At 39.1% G+C, this 21,089-nt stretch overlaps 1 protein-coding gene across 12 annotated transcripts in view; it reads left to right on the top strand.

Annotated features, from left to right (window-relative positions):
* grip2b (glutamate receptor interacting protein 2b) overlaps nucleotides 1-21,089 on the top strand; it is a 221,402-nt gene that overhangs the window by 178,768 nt on the left and 21,545 nt on the right. For 6 of the 12 annotated variants that reach the window (XM_067506127.1, XM_067506124.1, XM_067506121.1 and 3 more), the window contains exons 2-11: nucleotides 516-593; nucleotides 5,539-5,674; nucleotides 5,832-5,977; nucleotides 6,462-6,548; nucleotides 7,171-7,246; nucleotides 10,460-10,605; nucleotides 10,985-11,132; nucleotides 12,010-12,179; nucleotides 20,272-20,427; nucleotides 20,881-21,033. In XM_067506127.1, the coding sequence (XP_067362228.1) occupies nucleotides 516-593; nucleotides 5,539-5,674; nucleotides 5,832-5,977; nucleotides 6,462-6,548; nucleotides 7,171-7,246; nucleotides 10,460-10,605; nucleotides 10,985-11,132; nucleotides 12,010-12,179; nucleotides 20,272-20,427; nucleotides 20,881-21,033 (1,296 nt within the window). The remainder of the gene's footprint in view (nucleotides 1-515; nucleotides 594-5,538; nucleotides 5,675-5,831; nucleotides 5,978-6,461; nucleotides 6,549-7,170; nucleotides 7,247-10,459; nucleotides 10,606-10,984; nucleotides 11,133-12,009; nucleotides 12,180-20,271; nucleotides 20,428-20,880; nucleotides 21,034-21,089) is intronic. The other 6 variants (XM_067506130.1, XM_067506122.1, XM_067506128.1 and 3 more) reach the window with 2 other exon arrangements.

The following is a 21,089-nucleotide window of genomic DNA, read 5'->3' as shown; positions in this document are numbered from 1 at the left end:
TTTCTAATTATGCAGATTCTCGTGTTGAGAAGTGGATGGTACAACACTGTCTTTTTTTCTCACCAACAAAGGTTGAGATTTCCAACAATTAGCTGTCGGTGTGAGGGCTGTGTATTTAGTGGAAATAGTTATATAATGCCATTAGATGTGCATACATTAATCCCAGGCTCTGCCCCTTTAAAGTTGTTACCCCAGCCACTTTCACTTAAATGGAGCTGTCATCCAGCCTCATGCTTAGGTGAGCATCATTAATCCACAACTCATATCTACAGAAGCTTTATTAGCTCTTCTATTTCCTCCTTATAGTTCCCTTGTTCCTTTTAAGGAGTATGTGTTCACACTATTAGACCAACCTGTTCTCAAGCTCGGCTCTTAACAGCAAGTTGTTTATACCCAAAACATTTTTGATATGCGGAGTCATGTATAGCATTTTTTTAATCTTTTTCTCTCAAAAAAATGTTGTTTGAAGAGCTGTAACTCTAAAGGGGTTTTTTCTGTGTGTCTTTTCTCTGTAGATGATGGGCCCTATGGAAAAACAAAAGATATCGCGGGACCTGAACACACCATGTCCTCAAGAAGACATAGCATACCAGGTACACGCCACTTCTATCTATCTACCTATCTAATCTGTGGAATAGCACTATAAAGTCTAGCGCCAAAGTTGGTGTCTCCACTTGGATGCATCACAGTGACATGTCATGTCTTGGACAAACATTTCTGTCTTAGTCTGAGACATTTACAAGATAGCTTTTCATTAATTCTTTATAGACAGCTACATAGACTGCCTGATTATAAGAGGGTTCCAAAAACCTTATATAATACAATATTTATTGGCATAACTGCTTTGACTCCTTCGAAAGAACAATAACTATAGAATCAAATTAGGAATACCTTTAACTTAAGGCAGGGTTGCACATTTTGAATGTTTTAATGGGCTTTTGCTCAGCAATAAAATTTTGTTTGTTGATGCACAAAAATACCCTCTGGTTATCTCCTAATGGCTGAATACTTGTAGTAATAAATTTCATTGAAACTGTTCTTTTTACTATAATAACATTTGTTTTTGAAGAAATAAACTTCAGCTGAAAGAGTTTTTATGCCTTTTAGATAGTCATATAGTTTACGCTGATTGATTATATTAAAAATAAAAGACGGGACGAGTAGCTTTAAAGAACAGCATCTATAAATGTTTCTCATTTAGCAGCTTATACATTTTTCATATTTTGAGTCTTGTATTTGAATGGTGCTGCCCTTAGTTTTGTTTAGGACGCAACTTTTTTTCACATGGAGACAAATTGTATAGATACAATATTCGTATGCAATGGGCACTGTAGTCACACACAAACTGTTTTAAATACATGTATAGCTGTGCACAGGAATATTGTTTTTAATTAAGATAAATAAATACGTATTTGATGAGATATGTGGTATTTCTTTAGCAGCTAAGCAAAGTGTTACAATTTTTAGTGTCCCAACAACAAAGTTTTTTTTATGACTCACTTTCGCCCCCTTTCCATTAGTATTTCTGTTGTAATGGCTACTACCTCAGAGCCTAAACAACTACCAACCATGAACGTATTTGTTTAGTCGATTAGTAAAGCATTTGGCAACCACCGTAATTATCGATTAGTTGGGTCTAGTTACGCAGCGGTAGCACGTCGCGGGGTGGCTACGTCACGGAGACCAACTAAAACATTTTTTAAAAAATGGCGGAAGAGATGAGCGTCATACAGCAGAAAAGTACACACGTCTTTCGCAGTTTGGGAACATTTTCCAGATGCGAAACGCAAATTTTAAGCTGTAAACATGCAGGTTTGGTCTGTCGCGTGGCCAGAAGAGCTGAAGAGAAGAGATGTTGAGCTTATTTATTCAAATGTAAGCCAGCTAACAGATACGTGTTGCACTTTTAAAACTAATCCTACACTTGGTGTGAGGAGGTTAATATGGGTGGTTCGCATGTAGAAAGACTCATGGCAGTAGCCCCTCAGTTAAACTCAGTCTTCGGTCTTACAAATGAATCGGTGACGACGTTAACTGGTGGGCGTCTTCCCTACTCGTGGTTAAGTAAGATGAGACTTCACCACAACATTTCTGACCCATCTATCTGTCACTAGGCATCAAAATATCTTTAACAAATCATTTCATTTTTTTTTTAGACAAGTGCAGTATTTGACACGTCTAGAATTAAACTTAAATATAGATGTATTAATTTATTAACAGGAGATGTGTAAAGACTCGTGAAGGCATCATTACTATAACAGCTGGAGTAGACGTACTGTAGTACAAGTGAAAGTCCTGCAGAGGGAACATTACAAAAATAAATACAGCAAATCTTACGAAGATAACTGTACAGACAAGTATTAGCATCAGAATATAGAGAAAGTACCACAAGTACGTTCTTATTACTCAGAATGTCTTGAGTGTTTAATCCATAATAATAATAATACATTATACTGTAATTTAATACTTGAATGTTTACTATTAAGAATCAGCATCTGCAGACTAACTAATAACAAAACTGTCAGATAAATGTTCAATATTATCTGACAGCATTAATAACAAGCCACACTGTTTTTTGGGTCTTTGGCCAATTTCTTTTCCTTAAGGGTTATTTACCCTTTGTGCACTTACATTATTGACCCCTCTGCTCAGTTCCACCATTCATTCCCATCTCTCATAGGTGTACTGTTAACTAGAACGATATATTGTCCTTGTATGGCCACAAAGATGCTCTCTTTTGCTGTGTCCCTGTTTATTATTATTACAGTATTAATATTATTTGAGTGCACGTCCTAAGCGACATACTGTACATATCTGGATGTGCTGTATGTGAGTGTGAGAGAGATTTTTTTAAATATCCCTGTTAATCATTGGATATAAAATCATCTTTCAGTTGTCTGCTAAAATATTAGAAATGAATCCATAATTGTCTTTTCGTTTTGTTTTGTGTAACAATTTATTCTTAACTGTAATCCCCGAGCACTAGAGTAAAGTAGTGGATAACACCTTATGAATCTCAACAAGGCCATTACTGACTCTCTGGTGTAAAATCTCATTTTGTGCTGGTTTCAGTTCAGAAGGTGTTCGTGGTACATACTGCATTTGTAAAAGTGTTGGTGCTCTTATGCAAATATGAGCAGTATTCAAGACTAATGAAGAAGGGAGATAATGTGTATGTGTGGCCATCAGAGTGAACAGTAGTGCGATGCACCTCACTGATCCAGTGTCACCTGAGGGATTTACCCAATGTAACTATCACATGAAAGCATCATTTCACGTGTGTGTGTGTGTGTGTGTGTGTGTGTGTGTGTGTGTGTGTGTGTGTGTGTGTGTGTGTGTGTGTGTGGTAGTGATACAAATAAAGACAAACGGACAGAGAGGGGCCTTGTTCAGCTACAGCTTAGGTTTTATTTTACTTATAACAACTATTCCAGCATTGTGTCTGTGCCCTCAAATAACATTTTAAAATAAAAAATAAAAGCCTTTACGCTCTTTTTTTTTAATAGGTCCTTACAAATTGCTATCACGTGCAGTAAAAACAAGACAATAATAACAGAACACAAAAAAAAAAGGTTTGTCGTTGATTTTGTTCAGCCCGTCTGTCATTTCTAGGTGCCGCTCGTATTTTTCATTGCAACTGCAACTTTAAGGATTCAAACCAGACCTCATAAAATTTTGGAGAATAAGCGTCAGCTGTTTGCACACAAACTTCTTTCTTCATGAACTCTTGTCACTTCAAAGCAACAGAGGGATGAAGGTGAACTGAACTTTGCAGCTTTGTAGCTCTGAGGTGTTGTTCCCATGTCAGCCCATTAAGTTGTTTAGCTCATCAAGCCTTGACTCAGCCTGAAAATAAAATAATCAGCCTGTTACAATGAAAGCAGCTACAATGTAGTTTCTCTGAATATGGGAATTTGCCTTTGTTTACAGTAGTTTAATTAAGTGCTAAGGGAATATATTTAAACACTGTACAAAAGTTTTTTTTGTCCTCCTCTTAAAGTAGTCAAGTGGTTCACTGTTAGTTGATCCTCATTACCATAGTTCATAGAGGATTCCCTAGGTTCCATGGAGGGTTAACAACTGTTTAGTGAGCCATAGATGTACCATAAAGAAATGTAATGCATTGTGGTAGACGTAATTTTTTGAAATATATTATCAGTAATGGTTTTAAAGAGCAGTAATAACACTTTTCATGCTGTTTTTGAAATATACTCAGATATGTTTTTGAGGGACAGTGTACTGTGTTGAGATCTTATTTTAAGATATAAGAGTACACCTTTTCTGGAGAGAGTACACTCAGTGTGAAACAGTATTTATAGTGTCTTTTTGTGCATAATATACATACAGTTATTGTAAAATGTGTCAATCTGCGGAGACAATAAAAGCCTGAAGCTTATACAAAATACAGAAAATGCAATCTTGTATAACGATATACCAAAAGTTTCCATCATGAAAATTTTCTTTAATCTACAAAAGAGAATATCGGAAGACAATGCATGTAGGCCTTTCTATTAATGTGTTAATTGTGTTTCTGTAAAATCTTCAGTCAATCTTCATTAGTTCCTCTTCTCAATTCAAGTCGAAAGATTTCAAGTCAGAACAACTCATGTTTAAAGTTTTAAAGATGCTGCAAAGTAGTCTGAATACAAAACGTAGACATTTTGAGTTACATTCACTCACCAAGAAAGGCCTAGTTGATTCCAATAAAAGTTTGTGAAATATTTTACGCAAGAGAGATTTTCTATGTTCAGTTATTTTCTGTGTTTGTAATGTTCTTGTTTGTTAGGGATGGGGCGACACTTTGACGTAAGGGATTTAATCGATTACAAAAATACGTCGATTTACAGAACGTGCATTGACGAGTTGGGCTGGAAATTAACCGTTACATTTAAGGAATTAACTCATAGTGAGTGGGTTTAGTTGTTGAAGGTCAACCAGAGCATGAAAATATAACTATTTGTGTCATGAAATCATCTGATATGAATTCTTCAAGACGCCACTGAGATTAGCGAATAAGAAAATAAACTTACCATTGCTTCTTACCACTGCAGCTTTTTCTCTCGAGGGCAAGCAACTGAAATTAATTTTGCCCAAAATCGGTTATTGAATTAATGCTATAGTCTTTCAAGGCCTTTCCGTCCTCATCAGAACCTTTTCAAATGGTATGACCGCAAGAACCACTCAGGCTTTGTTCATTTATCTTCATTAGCTGGTGCATATCATGCATGATCCTCAATTTGTACATTTGAGTAATTTCAGCTGAATTTCTTATTTTAAGCAGACATATATTATTGTTACACCCATGTACACAGTAGCAAACTTCTTTAGGTGGATCTTTTTTGTATCTCTGCTTCACTCTATTCCAGTAATCCGAATGGACAAAGGTCTGCTACTAACCACTAATCTCTCTGCTGTATTCTGTGTCTGAGTGTATGTTTATATGTCTTGTATGTGTGGGTGGTTATGTCACAATCTTTGCCTGTTTTGTGCATGTTTGTGTGTGTATTTGTCTTTATGTGTATGTGTGTTTTTGGTTAGAAGCTCTGCGGGGGGTGACCATGGTGGAGCTGGTAAAGAAAGAAGGCAGCACACTGGGCCTCACCATCTCCGGAGGAACTGACAAGGATGGCAAACCACGAGTGTCAAACTTACGGCCTGGTGGACTGGCGGCTAGGTGGGTGAAACACGGGCACCACCAAAGAACTAGAGATATAATGTCAAAGTACAACTGCCAGATCTTCTAAATGATGTGCATCCAAATGTTCTAAGTTATGATAAAACCTAATATCATTTCATTTTCTTTCTTCTTTTTTTTCTTTTGCCTTGTGCAGGAGTGACCAGCTAAATGTTGGCGATTACATTAAGTCAGTGAACGGCATCAATTTGACCAAACTGCGGCACGAAGAGATCATCAGCTTACTGAAGAACGTGGGAGAGAGGGTTCTGCTCGAGGTGGAGTATGAACTGCCCCCTACAGGTATGTGTTAGTGTGGGATTCAGACAAAATCTCAATAGGATGCGGCTGATAATGTAAAATGCTAGGTGTCCTTAAAGACTTAAAGTCCAATATTGCCAACATTTTAAATTCTCTTTACTTTTTACCTGGCAATCGTAAGAATAATAAGGTCCACACAGTCAAATCAGATCAAATTTAAAGTGAGTAAAGGGTTCTTAACGTGCTGTTATTGTTTGGCATTATATAAGTCATCGCTCATGCTGTCTTATTTTAGTTTTTTTAAGCATTTAAACTTTATTGACGTTTTGTAAAATTATTGTGAGCAAATCTGAATAGAATCTGCAATTAAAATAAGCCTTAATAGCTACGGTATAAATTAGATTAGATTCAGCTTTATTGTCTGTGCAAAGTGCAGTTATAGAGCCAACGAAATGCAAATTAGGTTTCTCTGTCACTAATAGTAGTATTTTTCTCTCCCTTTCTCTTTCTCTCCCCGTTCTCAAAGCACCAGACAGCACCTCAGGGGTTATATCAAAGACAATCGACATCTGTTTGCACAAAGAGGGAAACAGTTTTGGTTTCGTTATGAGAGGTAACCATTAGTAAAAAAAAAACCCAATTATACATATTTGGAGGGGTGTGCTGTTAGAATAGTTATGATGGATGTGGCACAATGCTGTAATGGTGTTACTAAATATGGAAACAGTTTCTTCACCTCAGACATTGCATCATTTCTTGTGTTGGCAATTTATACAAAACGGAAACAATAAGCAGTAAAAGAATGATGAAGGAGTATAAATATTATTGTATCAGTGTCATGTTTTTGTGCTGCCCTTGTGGCTTTGATTTTGTTAGCTTTAATTGATCCAAATCCCTTATTTGCAATTAGAGGAAGGTCAAAGTTTTGCTCAGAAGAAAACATGAACCTTAAAAATTTTAATAATTTTTTAGGTTTGAATTCGTAAACACTAATACCTTCTTAAGTCTTAGTTGATAGTGAATTCTTAAACGAAAGTATCTAGGAAAGTACCAGTATTGTGACATATAAATCAACTACAAATTGCTCACAGGTTTACGTGATGGTTATGTTGGCTGATACAGCTAATAGTTTTTTGCAATTTTCATACTGAATTGAATTAAATGTAGGAAATTGAGATTTTTAGTCCTATGGGTCCAGTGTTTAGTGTGATATGTGTCCCCCGTTCTTCCTACAGGTGGTACCCATGAAGACTGGCATAAGTCACGTCCATTGGTGGTCACCTATGTCAGGCCAGGAGGTCCCGCAGACAGGTAGAACAGACTCTTGCTACTATTACTACTGTATATCCATATATATACCCACAAAAGCCACTTTTGCTTTTAGAGTTTAATGTCGATTACGGGCCTGGGAAAATGCTTGGTACTTGCCATGATTGTCAAATGTCAGAACACATTGTGTATTCCAGCCTGCTGCGTATTGGGCTGCCCACCCGCAAGGCCCACGTACATCCCATCATTTAAACCACCAGGTTTACCCTGAGACAGCCATGTTCAAGACAAATGCTAGCAAACACATGATGACAGTCAAACTCAGACAGAGGAAACATTTATGACTTCCAAAAAGATGTCTAGGAAAAATGTGAGTAAAACCACTACAGCCATCCATCAAGTTTGCAGCTTCGTCAGTTCCAGTCAAACATCTTTGAATATTGACTGAGCCTTGATGCAAGTAAACCCTAAGGGGAACTTTGTTATTCCCAACAATGTGTTACTCATAGCTACAGTTTTTCAGTTTCATCTCCCTTTACTGTGCTCATCATTTGTTTACAGCCTTCACGACGACTTATCTGCAACATTTTCATATAAAGGTCAACTTTGCAACAGTTAAACGAATTTGGTGCAATTTTAAATCCACTTTCTGCACAACCAGAAAATGAATGTGTACATGTTCTTTCAGATTCTGCAAAATAAACGTTTTACATTTGTCGGTTTGTCTGAATAAGTCCTAGAGTGTACAGCTAATGTAGCAGACAGAGAAAACAACACAATCTATAGTCCTTAAAATAACTTTTTTAAAAATGACTAAATGGGGAAGAGTAGCTGGTTTATCACTTTTATTTATCATTCCTTAACTAAGTAGCAGCTTATTGACAGCAAGTGGATATGTGGACGGGTTAAAGTGAGTTAAAATAAATGACTACACTGATCAGCCGCAGTAGTTATACCAGCTGGCAGTTTTAATGTTGTGGTGGACAGGGTTCATCTGAAAATCTGAACGCTGGCACTTATTACCCGGTGTCAACACGCTATGGCTAATTTGTGCTGAATGTAATGCACACTTGTATTACTCACACTGAATTGTAGCTTATGTGCTTTTGTGTGTGAAGGAAGACAAATTCAAACCTAACAAGGTGACCTAGGTTTTCACAGAAAACGTGGAGCTGTTCTAAATGTGTCGGTGAACATTTATACAAGAAACTGCTCCTGTTTCTTTTAAAAGCTGTTGTAAAAAAATGCTTAATCTAACCCAATGGGATCATAAGTGAAAGTGACACTTAAGTAGAGTAGGTGAATATATACTTTGCTACGTGTTTCATTTCTCTCTCTGGTCTAAATTTAATTAAACTTGTTTGGGGTTTAATTGCAAAGTGTTGTGTAGGAAATGTTAGGTGCCACAGAAATGTTGGACACCTTTGGGAGATTGACAAAAGGGCCATGTGTTTTGGACATCGTCTCTCCACTAAAGATGGAGTCCAGGTAGTTCTGTGATAAGGAGCCTTTAAGCTCTGCAGTCTTGTGGTGAAATAAGCCCTTACTAAGACACTTTATGTTGATGGGTTTTTATTGTCAATTTGTCACCCATCTCCACTGCTAGCGCAGAATTTTCACAGCTTCAAGCCATTTTCAACTGCTTGACTCGGCCGGTTCTACCCCTGTCACTCTAGCCAAAACAGGAGAAGACTGGAAACATGAAATGCATAACCTCTTCTCTGATCACGTAGCGTCTTCAAGGAGTGATTTAGATGTGGGAGATGCTATTTTTATGTATGTAGGGAAAAATTGCACGCAGCAATAAATCTGGGAAGGTGCAGAATAACTGCCTGAAGTCAGTTTTCTTCTGAGTAGGTGAATTCATGCTTGTTAAATCTGTTGAAAGCATCTTTAGATGTTCTGAAATGGATATTTTTGTCAGAATTATTTGTAGATGTGTTGAAACTTAACCCATAGAAATATTTGCAGTGTAGTTACAGAAAATTCACACATGAAACAGCCCAAATGTTCATAGACAGATTGAATAAACCTCTGCAGTTCCACAAATAGGTTGATAGACTTAACCAAGACCAAGATTAAATTCTATCTTGCTATTGAATTAAATTGCCCCCCCCCCAGCTCATCTAAGAGCATTCTAAAGAAAATTGTCATAAAATGTGGGTCAGTTCAGGGGAGACGAATTAGATATTCATGCTGCTTTATAACCCATTTATATTCCAGTTCAAGAAGACCTAATCCTAAGCACCATACTGTCCAGGAGTGCCGACATTTTTAGCATTACTCTGTTAGTAATAAAGCAAGCGTGGAGATTTTTATTTATTTTTATGTTTTTATCTTATTTTTTCATGACCACAAAGAAACTGTAGCTTTGAGAGCCTGTAATTGTGAGTCAAACCCTCAAGGCTCATTTCCAATTACTTTACATTTGAGCCACCTGTTTCCCATTCAATAGCAAAACTTTCAATTTCACTACTAATCAAACTGTTTCTGTTTTATAAATCTCCACGTTTGCTTGTGAAACTTGATTCTCCATCGTAAAATACAGTATCATATAATGAATCGTTTTGGTCTCAACCTCGCTTGCATCACTTTGAAAATCTTCAGGGCTATCAGCATCATGTTTTACAACGTTTGGCTGGTATGATGACAGCTCTATATTACTCACATTCGGGCATCATGCATAAAGCATCAACCAGCTATCCAATGCAGCCTTCTGCATAAAAAATTTAACGTGCTGCATTTCCATTTTTTGGTGAAATGCTGTAAATAGTTTCCTGATATGTAGCAATGAATGCCACTAAAATATCGAGAACCCAGCCTGTAAATTTTATTTATTTTTTTTGTCTACTAAGGACTGAAAATTACAAAACAATTAATTCATTTAGAAAAAAGAGAAGATTTATGCATGAACAACAGAAGGACTTGAAGTGAGGAGGAATTTATTTTGATGGGTTTTTTGTTTGTAATGATTTTTGTTTTCATTGTTACTTCATAAACTTATGCAACTTAAGCTTTTGCAACGATGACCACTCCCCAAACTGGCAAGAGAATAGGTGACGAACACTGACTGAGTGATAGGAAAGGGAAAAAAGCAGAGGCAATAAAGGGAATGTTGCAAAATGTAAGCAGGTAGAAAAGAGAAATGCCAAATTCCAAAGTTTGGTGTAAATTCTGAAATTTGGTTTCTTTTAATTTTCTTCGGTAATCGTATGCTGGAAAATCTCATGTCATTTCCTTCCTACACGTTTTCAGAGAGGGCACGCTGCGTCCCGGTGATCGCCTCCTCAGTGTGGACGGCGTGCCGCTGCACAACGCCAACCACAGCGATGCCCTCAGTGTGTTGGCTCAGTGTGGCCAGGAAGCTTTGTTCCAGATAGAGTATGATGTCACTGTTATGGGTGAGAAAACACACACACACACACACACACACACACACACACACACAAACAATCAACACTCAGACAATTGAAGCCACAGAAATTGGATTGTTGATGTGTTTGAATTTTCTGCCTCAGGCTGAGTTCTGCCTTTTTTGCGAAACATTTGCTCAATTGAACTAAACCCAAAATGCATTGCAAACAATTCCCTGGCCGTCACATCTGGTGTTTTATACTTTTAAGGCATTTTCCTTTTGCGTCAAGTTCATTTATGGGGATACTTAATGTTGAAGATATAGAAATTGAAATGTACTTTATTTCTCTGTTCATCTGCACAAGAGCATCAGCTCGCAGTAAAGAGCCGAATGATTAAAATGGAAATCACTTTTTCACCCATCAGACACAGTAGCAAATGCCTCCGGCCCGCTGTTAGTGGAAATTGCTAAGTCTCCAGGAGCAACACTGGGTATCACGCTGACGTCGGCCAGTCATCGGAACAAGCAAGTCATTGTCATCGACCGGGTTAAACCAGGCAGTGTGGTGGACAGGTATACGCTCACAAACACACAATATGTTTATTTATGTCCAGACTTCGATTTCTCGATTTATTCTGTCAAATCTCTGAGGACAGAATTCACTCTGTCCAGCTGGTAAAGCTCAGATGAAAAAAGCTCCATACTAATAAGATGTGCAGCTGCTAGTGCTTTATGGATTGTTTTTGTCTCAGGTTACATAAGCTGTAATTGGTGAACTTAGGGCCCCTGCACAGACTGAAAAAAGGCCTGCAGACTTTACCCAGGGCCAAAAGAAATCCACAAACCTATTACCACCAGGGAATATTTCACTGGTGATAATGTTATCCAGATTATTATTTTTTTTTTGCTAGATTTGTCTAGACCATAATAATCGAGGTACTGTACCATTTGCAAGATTATTATTGCATTTACATTCAACGTTTTTGGTTTGGGGGGAGCTCCTTTCTCAGGAATTCTATATCCAAACCTATGAATTGGAGCTACAGACGTGTAGAGGTTGCACATTTATACTCAGTTTATATCCTCCCTCATGCATATACACACAGACTCAGAGCGAGCAGCAGGCAGATATTGCCCCGAGCCTCAGTCTGGCTCTAAAATATACATGAAGCACTTGAACTCTGTGTCAGGGCTGGAATGAACTCTAAAAGAACCTCAGTCAACTGAATAGGCTGACTGTGGAGGTCAACGTTCTGTCACCATTCATTCCCACATGGTTGGAAATTCATTTTTAAATTTCTGACTGCAGTGTAAAGAGCAGAGACCTGACCAACTCTGCAGCATGCTGATCTGAGCTAATCAGGCTAACGTGCATTGCCTCCGTGCTTGTGTTCCGTCAGAACAAAAGCAACTATTTCTCTAATCTGAATATTTGTTTTTTTTTAACCAGATGTGGAGCATTGCATGCTGGGGATCACCTCCTGTCCATAGATGGGACGTCGACAGAACACTGTACGGTCCTGGAGGCAACACAGCTATTAGTGAGCACAACAGAACTGGTCAAATTAGAAATACTCCCCTCCCACCAAACAAGGCTATTGGGAAAACAACATGACACAGGTGGGTATCATTATTGCCCTTTGAACCTCCAGAATAAACTCAAAGCTTTTTTTTTTTTTTTGAACAATTAACACGGTCCATTATTTTCTTGGTCAAATAATCAAGCCAATTTAGTTGATTATTTAATTTGCCATGACATTACTACTGATCAGATACTTCAGTTTTTACTTTCCTTTCTGCATGTTTGATGTCAGTAAGTTAGATCTGGGGAAAACAAATTTGTTTTCCACCATACTGTCAGAAAAAATTAGGAGGCTAAAAATAACAAACGTTTGTGACTCGTGCCTGCCTTCCACAGAAATTTGTGTATGTGCAGCACATGGGCAGAAACAGCATCATAAGAACTTGTTCAGCTTCTCTGTTACATAAAAATAAATTAATTATTCCTTTTTTCACTATTTATTGATGTTCACCCTTTCAGCTAATCAATAATTCATTCCCAAGCACAGTTAAAGCCAAATATAGCTGCTTTGCCTGGCCACTGTTTATACTTTCACACTTTGTGTTGTCCAGTATGACAGAAGTCTCTTGTTAGTGATGTTACTAAAGTGATTTTAGTTTTACTTATTAATGGTGGGAGTGGGAAAGAGACAGACAAAGCGCAATAACTCACATATTACATGTGTGCTCTCCGATTTTCCGCATTGCATCCAGAAAGTATTCACGAACAGAAAGATTTCAGGAAACGTTCTGCAGCATTGAAGGTCCCATTGAGCACAGTGGCTTCCATCATCCGTAAATGGAGGAACTAGTCAGAATGAATGCAACAATATACGGAGACATCCTTTAACGAAAACATGTCCCGGAACACTCTCGACCCTAAGCACACAGCCAAGATAAGAAAGGAGGACTAGTGTCCTCGAGTAGTGCAGCCAGAGCCAAGAGTTGAACCCGACTGAACATCTCTGCAGAGATCTGATGGAGCTTGAGAGCAAATAAGAATGCGAGAAACTGCCCAAAGATAGGTGTGCAAAGTTGTAGCGTCATACTCATACTTTTCTTTTTCGTTTATGGGGTATTGTTTGTAAAACTTTGAGGAAAATAACCAATTTGATCCGTTTTTAAATGAGGCATTAACATAATATGTGAATACTTTCTTGATGCTGTATAGTTGTCTTCATGTTTGCTTAATATGTTTCTTTATTTGTGGTTTTATGATTTAAATCGTTAGGTTAATATAGTATATAGTATAATAGTCCTTAGATGGTGGTTGACTTTGCAAAGAGAATGGAAATGGCTGTAGTAAACACTTTCTTTCAGAAGAGGCAGGAACATAGGGTGACGTACAAGAGCGGAGGGAGAAGCACTCAGGTAGACTACATCTTATGTAGACGTTGTAATCTGAAAGAGATCAGTGACTGTAAATTATTGGTAGGGGAGAGTGTAGCCAGACAACACAGGATGGTGGTGTGTAAAATGATGCTGGTGGTGAGGAAGATAAGGAGGACTAAGGCAGAGCAGAGGACGAAGTGGTGGAAGTTGAAAAAGGAAGAATGTTTTCAGGGAGGAGCTGAGACAGACTCTGGGTGGTTTGGAGGTGCTTCCAGATGACTGGACTACTACAGCTAATTTGATCAGGGAGACAGGTAGGAGGGTACTCGGTGTGTCATCTGGAAAGAGGAAAGCGGACAAGGAGACTTGGTGGTGGAACGAGGCAGTTCAGGAGTGTATACAGAGAAAGAGGTTAGCTAAGAAGAAGTGGGACACTGAGAGGACTGAAGAGAGTAGACAGGAGTACAGGGAGATACAGCGTAAGGTGAAGGTAGAGGTGGCAAAGGCCAAACAAAGAGCATATGAGGACTTGTATGTTAGGTTGGACACTAAAGAGGGAGACGTGGATTTGTACAGGTTGGCCAGACAAAGAGATAGAGATGGAAAGGATGTGCAGCAGGTTAGGGTGATTAAAGATAAGGATGGAAATGTATTGACAGGTGCCAGTAGTGTGATGGGAAGATGGAAGGAGTACTTTGAAGAGTTGATGAACGAGGAAAATGAAAGGGAACGAAGAGTAGAAGAGGTGACTGTTGTGAAGCAGGAAGTAGCAAAGATTAGTAAGAGTGAAGTGAGGAGGACATTGAAGAGGATGAAGAGTGGAAAGGCAGTTGGTCCTGATGACATACCTTTGGAGGTATGGAAGTTTCTAGGAGAGGTGGCAGTAGAGTTTTTGACTAGTTTGTTTAACAAGATCTTGGAGAGTGAGAGGATGCCAGAGGACTGGAGGAAAAGTGAACTGGTACCAATTTTTAAGAACAAGGGAGATGTGCAGAGCTGTGGCAACTACAGAGGAATAAAGCTGATGAGTCACACAATGAAGTTGTGGGAAAGAGTAGTGGAAGCTCGGCTAAGGGCAGAGGTGAACATTTGTGAGCAGCAATATGGTTTCATGCCTAGAAAGAGTACAACAGATGCAGTATTTGCTTTGAGGATGCTGATGGAGAAGTACAGAGAGGGTCATAGGGAGTTGCATTGTGTCTTCGTAGATTTAGAAAAAGCGTATGACAGGGTGCCGAGAGAGGAGCTGTGGTATTGTATGAGGACGTCTGGAGTGGCAGAGAAGTATGTTAGAGTGGTGCAGGACATGTATGAGAGCTGTAAGACAGTGGTGAGGTGCTGTAGGTGTGACAGAGGAGTTCAAGGTGGAGGTGGGTCTGCATCAAGGATCGGCTTTGAGCCCCTTCTTGTTTGCTCTGGTGATGGACAGACTGACAGATGAGGTTAGACAAGAATCTCCATGGACTATGATGTTTGCAGATGACATTGTTATTTGTAGTGAGAGCAGGGAGCAGGTGGAGGAAAATCTAGAGAGGTGGAGGTCTGCTCTGGAAAACAGAGGAATGAAGCTTAGCCGCAGCAAGACAGAATACATGTGTGTGAATGAGAGGGACCCAGGTGGAACGGTGAGGTTACAGGGAGCAGAGGTGAAGAAGGTGCAGGACTTTAAGTATTTAGGGTCAACGGTTCAGAGCAACGGTGAGTGTGGAAAAGAGGTGAAGAGGCGAGTGCAGGCAGGTTGGAACGGGTGGAGAAAAGTGTCAGGTGTGTTGTGTGATAAAAGAGTATCAGCGAGAATGAAAGGAAAGGTGTTCAAGACGGTGGTGAGACCAGCAATGTTGTTCGGCTTAGAGACTGTTGCACTGAAGAAAAGACAGGAGGCAGAGCTGGAGGTAGCAGAGCTTAAGATGTTGAGGTTCTCTTTGGGAGTGACGAGGATGGACAGGATCAGGAATGAGTGCATCAGAGGGACAGCTCATGTTAGATGTTTTGGAGATAAAGTCAGAGAGGCCAGATTGAGGTGGTTTGGACATGTTCAGAGGAGAAACTGTGAATATATCGGTAGAAGGATGCTGAGGTTGGAGCTGCCAGGCAGGAGGTCTAGAGGAAGACCAAAGAGGAGATTTATGGATGTAGTGAGGGAGGACATGAAGTTAGTTGGTGTGAGTGAAGAGGATGCAGAGGACAGAGTTAGATGGAGGCACATGATTCGCTGTGGCAACCCCTGAAAGGGAGCAGCCGAAAGGAAAAGAAGAAGAAGAATAATAGTCCTTAGATGGAAAATGATGTTTTCTGCTGACGGACAGGTTGTCACAGCTAGCATGGACAGGCTGTGTGTGTGTGTGTGTGTGTGTGTGTGTGTGTGTGTGCATGCATGGTTGTGCCTACAGCATGTTTGTTTTCTTCACAGTGGTGTCTGTTACCTAAGTCCTTAGCTGCAGTCATACACAGACTAGAATACAGTGAAATAGTTTGCAATCATTGTTTCACTGTGGCTTCATCCCCAAGGGGATATGTTAAAAATAAAATGTTGTCTGTTTTAGCCACTGGAGTTGATTAAGAGACTCGGAAGCTCTGTTTTTTATTATTGTTCTATGGGAAAATAGTGATAATGTGGGCTGGAGCAGCTGCACTAATATAACAACAACTCAGGGAAATCCGCTTCTTAAGTATGCACAATTTAAATGTGTGCATTTTTCTGAAAGAGTTACTCACACAAGTGCGTTGTTTACATAACTTGCTCACGTATAATGTCTATACCAAAATATTTGATAGTCAGCACAGATACCACTGAAAATCCACAAATTTTCAATACCTATTCCGATAGCGAAGCAAAAACATACATTGAAGAATTCAAAGTATTTCAGCGTGACCTCTCTTATTCTGAGTTAAAGAAAACAAAATGATATTTGCACTTTTTATAGCGTTATAGCATTCGCAGATTTTAAACGTCCTCATCCTTATGCTCTGAAATGTCAATTAGAAGTTCTCAGTTGTCAGTTGTAACGTTATAGCTCAATGAAAACCTCAGAGGCTGTAAAACCCACTGCGTGCTAACAAAGATGGGTTAGTGTTACATGATACGGGAGCAAACGTCCTTAAACCAAACAAAGAAATTCTTGTTCCTAATCTCTGCTATGCAGTATTTGTGCCTAAGTTTAGCTATTATGATTTCTTTTTTTTTTGCCACTCTGCATGTGTTATGGTCTGCATTTTATTTGTAGCAGCATAACTTACAAATGAGAAAGTGTTATCGCTAAATAAAGACGATTAGGGTCAGGACAAAAAAATGATTGGACTGCTGACTTCTTGTTATCTTTTTTTTTTTAAAAAGGCCCTTTTTCTAAAGAAAAACATTCATTTTTCTGTTCTAAAATCTGACTTTATAGTCAGTCAGTCTTGATAAAAAGAATTTTGCGTAAAGAGTAAATTATTGCTTTCAAGTTGACCAGAGCCAACTGTATTGAACAGAATGGAAAAAACAATAGATATTCATCATCAAGATTACTAGTATTGGAAAAAATTGCTATGGCAGTAGATGGTGTGTGCTTTTAATAACTGCTGTCATTTTGCCCAAAAAAGGCAACATTAAGAAAGCAGTCAGTATATTGTTAGTGCTTAGCCCCAATTATGTTGCCTCATGCAACTTCAGCGGATTAATCCCTCTCACCCTTGTGTCTTCCTACCTACCACCATGTCTTGCACAATGCAGATTGAGGAATATTTTGGCTGCGACGGCAACTTTTTTGTTTAATTACCCCAAGACGTGTTTCTTTACCGGTAGCTAAGCAACAGCTTTTCAATGCCAGGAGAATTAGTGGCAGAGGATTTACGAAACGCTGATTCCAGGGGCTGCTTTATTATCCTGAGCTAATGCCCACAGCTGAGGGGTTTAAAATATAACTGCAAGTGTGAGTGTGCACGTACACATATTGCAGAAGAAAAGTCCTGTACGCCGTGTCTACACTGGTCGACACATTTTAACTAAATGTAATCACACACGTTTTGGTTTTGGGGTGAAATCTGTTTTAGGGTTAATGGAAATCTGGAAAACTGAGGATAAAGAGTAGATATTACAGACCTACTGGACTAGAAGCTCTTATTTTCATCTACTTTCTGTAGAATTAGTGTGAGGTGGGAGCTTCAGCTACGTATGAAAAAGTACAGGAGAACCGAACTGAAAAGAGATGCGATGGATGAAGGGAAAAGTAACAGTCGTAGAGAGTTTAAAGGCAGGATGGTATTTAATTAAAGTCATTACACCTCTTTTGCAGCTGTCAGACGCTTCTTACAGCCTGACACCTCTTCCTCTCTCCTATCATTTCCCTCTCTTCTTATCTCCTGATTGCTTCTTCTTTCCTCCACCAATCTCGTATCCTCCTCTCCCCTGAATTAGCTATGCACCACCTCTCCCAAAGGTCCCTCCTTTCTGCTCTTGTCTCCTTTTCTTCCCTTCCTGTTTTTCTATCCCACACATCCCATTCTGGTCACTGTTTTGTGACCAAAAAAAAAAAAGAGTGTAAAGCTAATTTTAAGAAAGTCCTTGAGGTGGCATGTGAACAACACACACACACACACACACACACACACACACACACACACACACACTCAAAAGGTCATCATCTCATCTTGTGTCTCCTTCATTTGTCTCTGCAAGGCAAAATTCATTCTTTCCTTTCATCTAATCACGACCCTGACTGGCTGTGTGTATGTGTGTGTCAGGATGTGAACACAGCTCATTAGGATACTGATGGCCTTGCAGCAGACCCTGCAGCCAACTTGCCACAGCTTTAATAATAGACTCTCTGATTAAAGGTTTGGAAATTTGGTGGGTGTGTGTGTGACTTTGGTTGTGCTTCAGTGTGCATTTCTGCAGCGCAGATTAGTTTTGATGAGACATGATTGTATGTGTACACACAGCATTTGTTTATGCGTCTTGTATGTTTATGCAGTGTAAGTGAGCATGTGAGTGTGCATAATGTCTTCTTCTGTGTGTCCTGCCCGTGCACATCTATTAGTTTAACTGCAGTCCTTTCCTGTCAGCAGATCTATCTTGCCGGGGTGTTTTTGCTGGATGCAGTGACTTTAATCTCTTCTCCCCAGGGAGGGTTAGATGAGTGAATATTTCTGCATTTCTCAGATCTTACACTGATGTCAGCCAGCCAGCGCTTCTGCTCTTCAGACCTCCTGCCAACAGAGCGGTTTAGATAAGTGGACTTGTGTGTCGAAGTAACAAAAGCTAGATGGATGTGGAGGTACTGTACAGGGCAGCTTAGGATCAACTTTAGAGTACTGATAAGTCTTTATGGTGGAGAATTACAAAGGAAGCTGCAAAAGTTGGAATAGACTGGACTTCATACTGATTGTCTCAGTGGGTACATCAGTGGGTACATCTTCTTTTATACTAAGCAGCTGCTAGTTCGCAGACCCTGTCCCTGGTTAGGTTTTTAGATAAAAATAGGGAAAATAAAACATAAATGCACAGATATTTCTGTGTGTGCATTGCACACTACGTGCAGTCAGCATGAAGTGGCAACCATGTGCATATGCAACTCCACACACACACACACACACATAAATACACACACAGTAAAAGAATATAAACCTGACCGGTAGGAATTCTGCAAACCAACCAAAGCTTTTCCACGCTAAGATTGTTTAACCTTTGTAGAGAAAACTGTGAGTCCTGATTGTGATTTTAAATCTAAAAGAACCTTTTACACTTAAATTGTTTTTTCTTGAAAACAACTGAAGAAGTTGAAAGCAAGATCTCATTTTTTAACTCTGTTCTAGATCTACTAATATGATATGCTAATGAATAGCAGACTCTTATATAATCGGTGTTTTGCGTCTGATTGGCTTGCGTGACGTTCTTATTTCTATAATAGTACAATCCAGTTAATTGTTCAAAGTAGTTTAAACTACTTTGACATTTCTGTGCTTTATGACCTAATCAGAAACACTTAGACATGTATAATGATTTTAACGCAGCTTGTCGACCCTTAGAGCTCGTACAGCTACAACAACGTGTTCTCACTTTCACAGAAAACAACTTCAGACCTTTGCTATGCAAGACCATAAATTATTTAGATGAAAAAAACCCAGTTTTTTTATGGATAAGAGGATCAAACAGTAAAGCATTGCAAACCACAATTAGGCCTTAAAATTTAGCAGAATTAAGTAGAAAATGGTCCACTGTCAAAATCACATCCTGTGTAATCATTGGGTTATTTGATTATATATGTATATAAATCATTCAATACATTTTACATGGTATATAACACGCTTCAGATTGTTAGGCATTTTCAGAAGTAAATGAGCCATGTGTCTGATCCTTAAGTCCGCCACAAAGATGCATTTATAATGTTGACATCTTACTGTTGTCACAAAGGCAGATTCTAGAGTTTAACAATCTGTGCATTGCTTTAATGCAGAGTAAGAGAGCGAGGCTTAAACCTTTGAAGGGGGATGTGAGGACAAGCTAGTTTGCATTCTCAGAACCTTTTTCTGTAGTGCGTTATTGCGGTTTCATTACCACTTTTTCTGTGTAAATTAAAGGGTTAATTTACACTTTTAAGAAGTGTAAATGGAAAAATAAAACTCTAACTGGATTTATTTTGACAGAGTGATGATTTGATGATGATTTTTAAAAGGCGGAAAGAAGGGATAGCAACATGTTCTCTTACTTAAACCGTGACTACTTACTGCCCAAGTATCTCTTGTCCCATTATTAAGCGTTGACGTCAGGGATATAACCTTGAGTGTGTGTGTGTGTGTCTGTGTGTGTCCATGCGTGTGTGCTTGTGTCTGTGTGTTCCAGTGAAGGTTCAGAAGTCAGACCACCCACACTCCTGGGACCCCTGCGTGAACTACTGTCATCCTCCCAATTCAACTCTCAGCAACGCAAGCTCCACTCTCAACAAGTCATGGACAGCCTCAAATAATAACACCATCAACAGCCTTGACTACTGCAAGTGTAAGGTCACAAACACCTACAGTGGCAGAAATTTTACCTGTCAGACTTTTAATTTCTTCTCTTTCATCTGCTTGTTTATTGGTTCTTTCTGTTACCCTGTACTTAGGCTCGCCTTAGTCTTGCTGAGTATCTTGTAGCCGTTTTAATCGTTCTGGTTTTACTTTTTCATTCTGCTTGGTAAAACAGAGGACATGTGGTGTCTCATGTAAGGTTCGATTTATAGCCTTTGGCATTTTAACCACGACTTTGTGTTGTAGTTAAAAGACATCCCTAATCACTGCTGAAGAAAAAGATTTATTTTTTTTAAATTAAAAAAAAAAAAGCAAACCCAAGAAAACATTAAAAAAATCAAGTTTTGTTTCTATTCATTCTTTAATCCCACTCTTTATGCTATTGTATAAAAGTAGTGGAACAGTGGACATTGCCCTTATTCTCAAACTCTCATTTTTGCAGCTCTGGTTTCTGCCAGTTTCTCACCAGGCTCTACAACCACGTCAGGTCCCAGTAGCCAGAGCTCCAGCACCTTGCCCAGACCTACAGTCCCCATGAGCCCACGCAACTCGCTGCTCAAACGACGGCAGAGAAAGAAAGAGCACAAGAGTTCCTGTAGGCTTCATCTGTCTGTCTGTACAATGTTACACGCAGGGCTTGACGTTAACTCT

The sequence above is a fragment of the Channa argus genome, chromosome 5, assembly GCF_033026475.1.
Source record: "Channa argus isolate prfri chromosome 5, Channa argus male v1.0, whole genome shotgun sequence".
Taxonomy (NCBI): Eukaryota; Metazoa; Chordata; class Actinopteri; order Anabantiformes; family Channidae; genus Channa; species Channa argus.
This window is presented reverse-complemented; position numbering and strand designations above follow the sequence as displayed.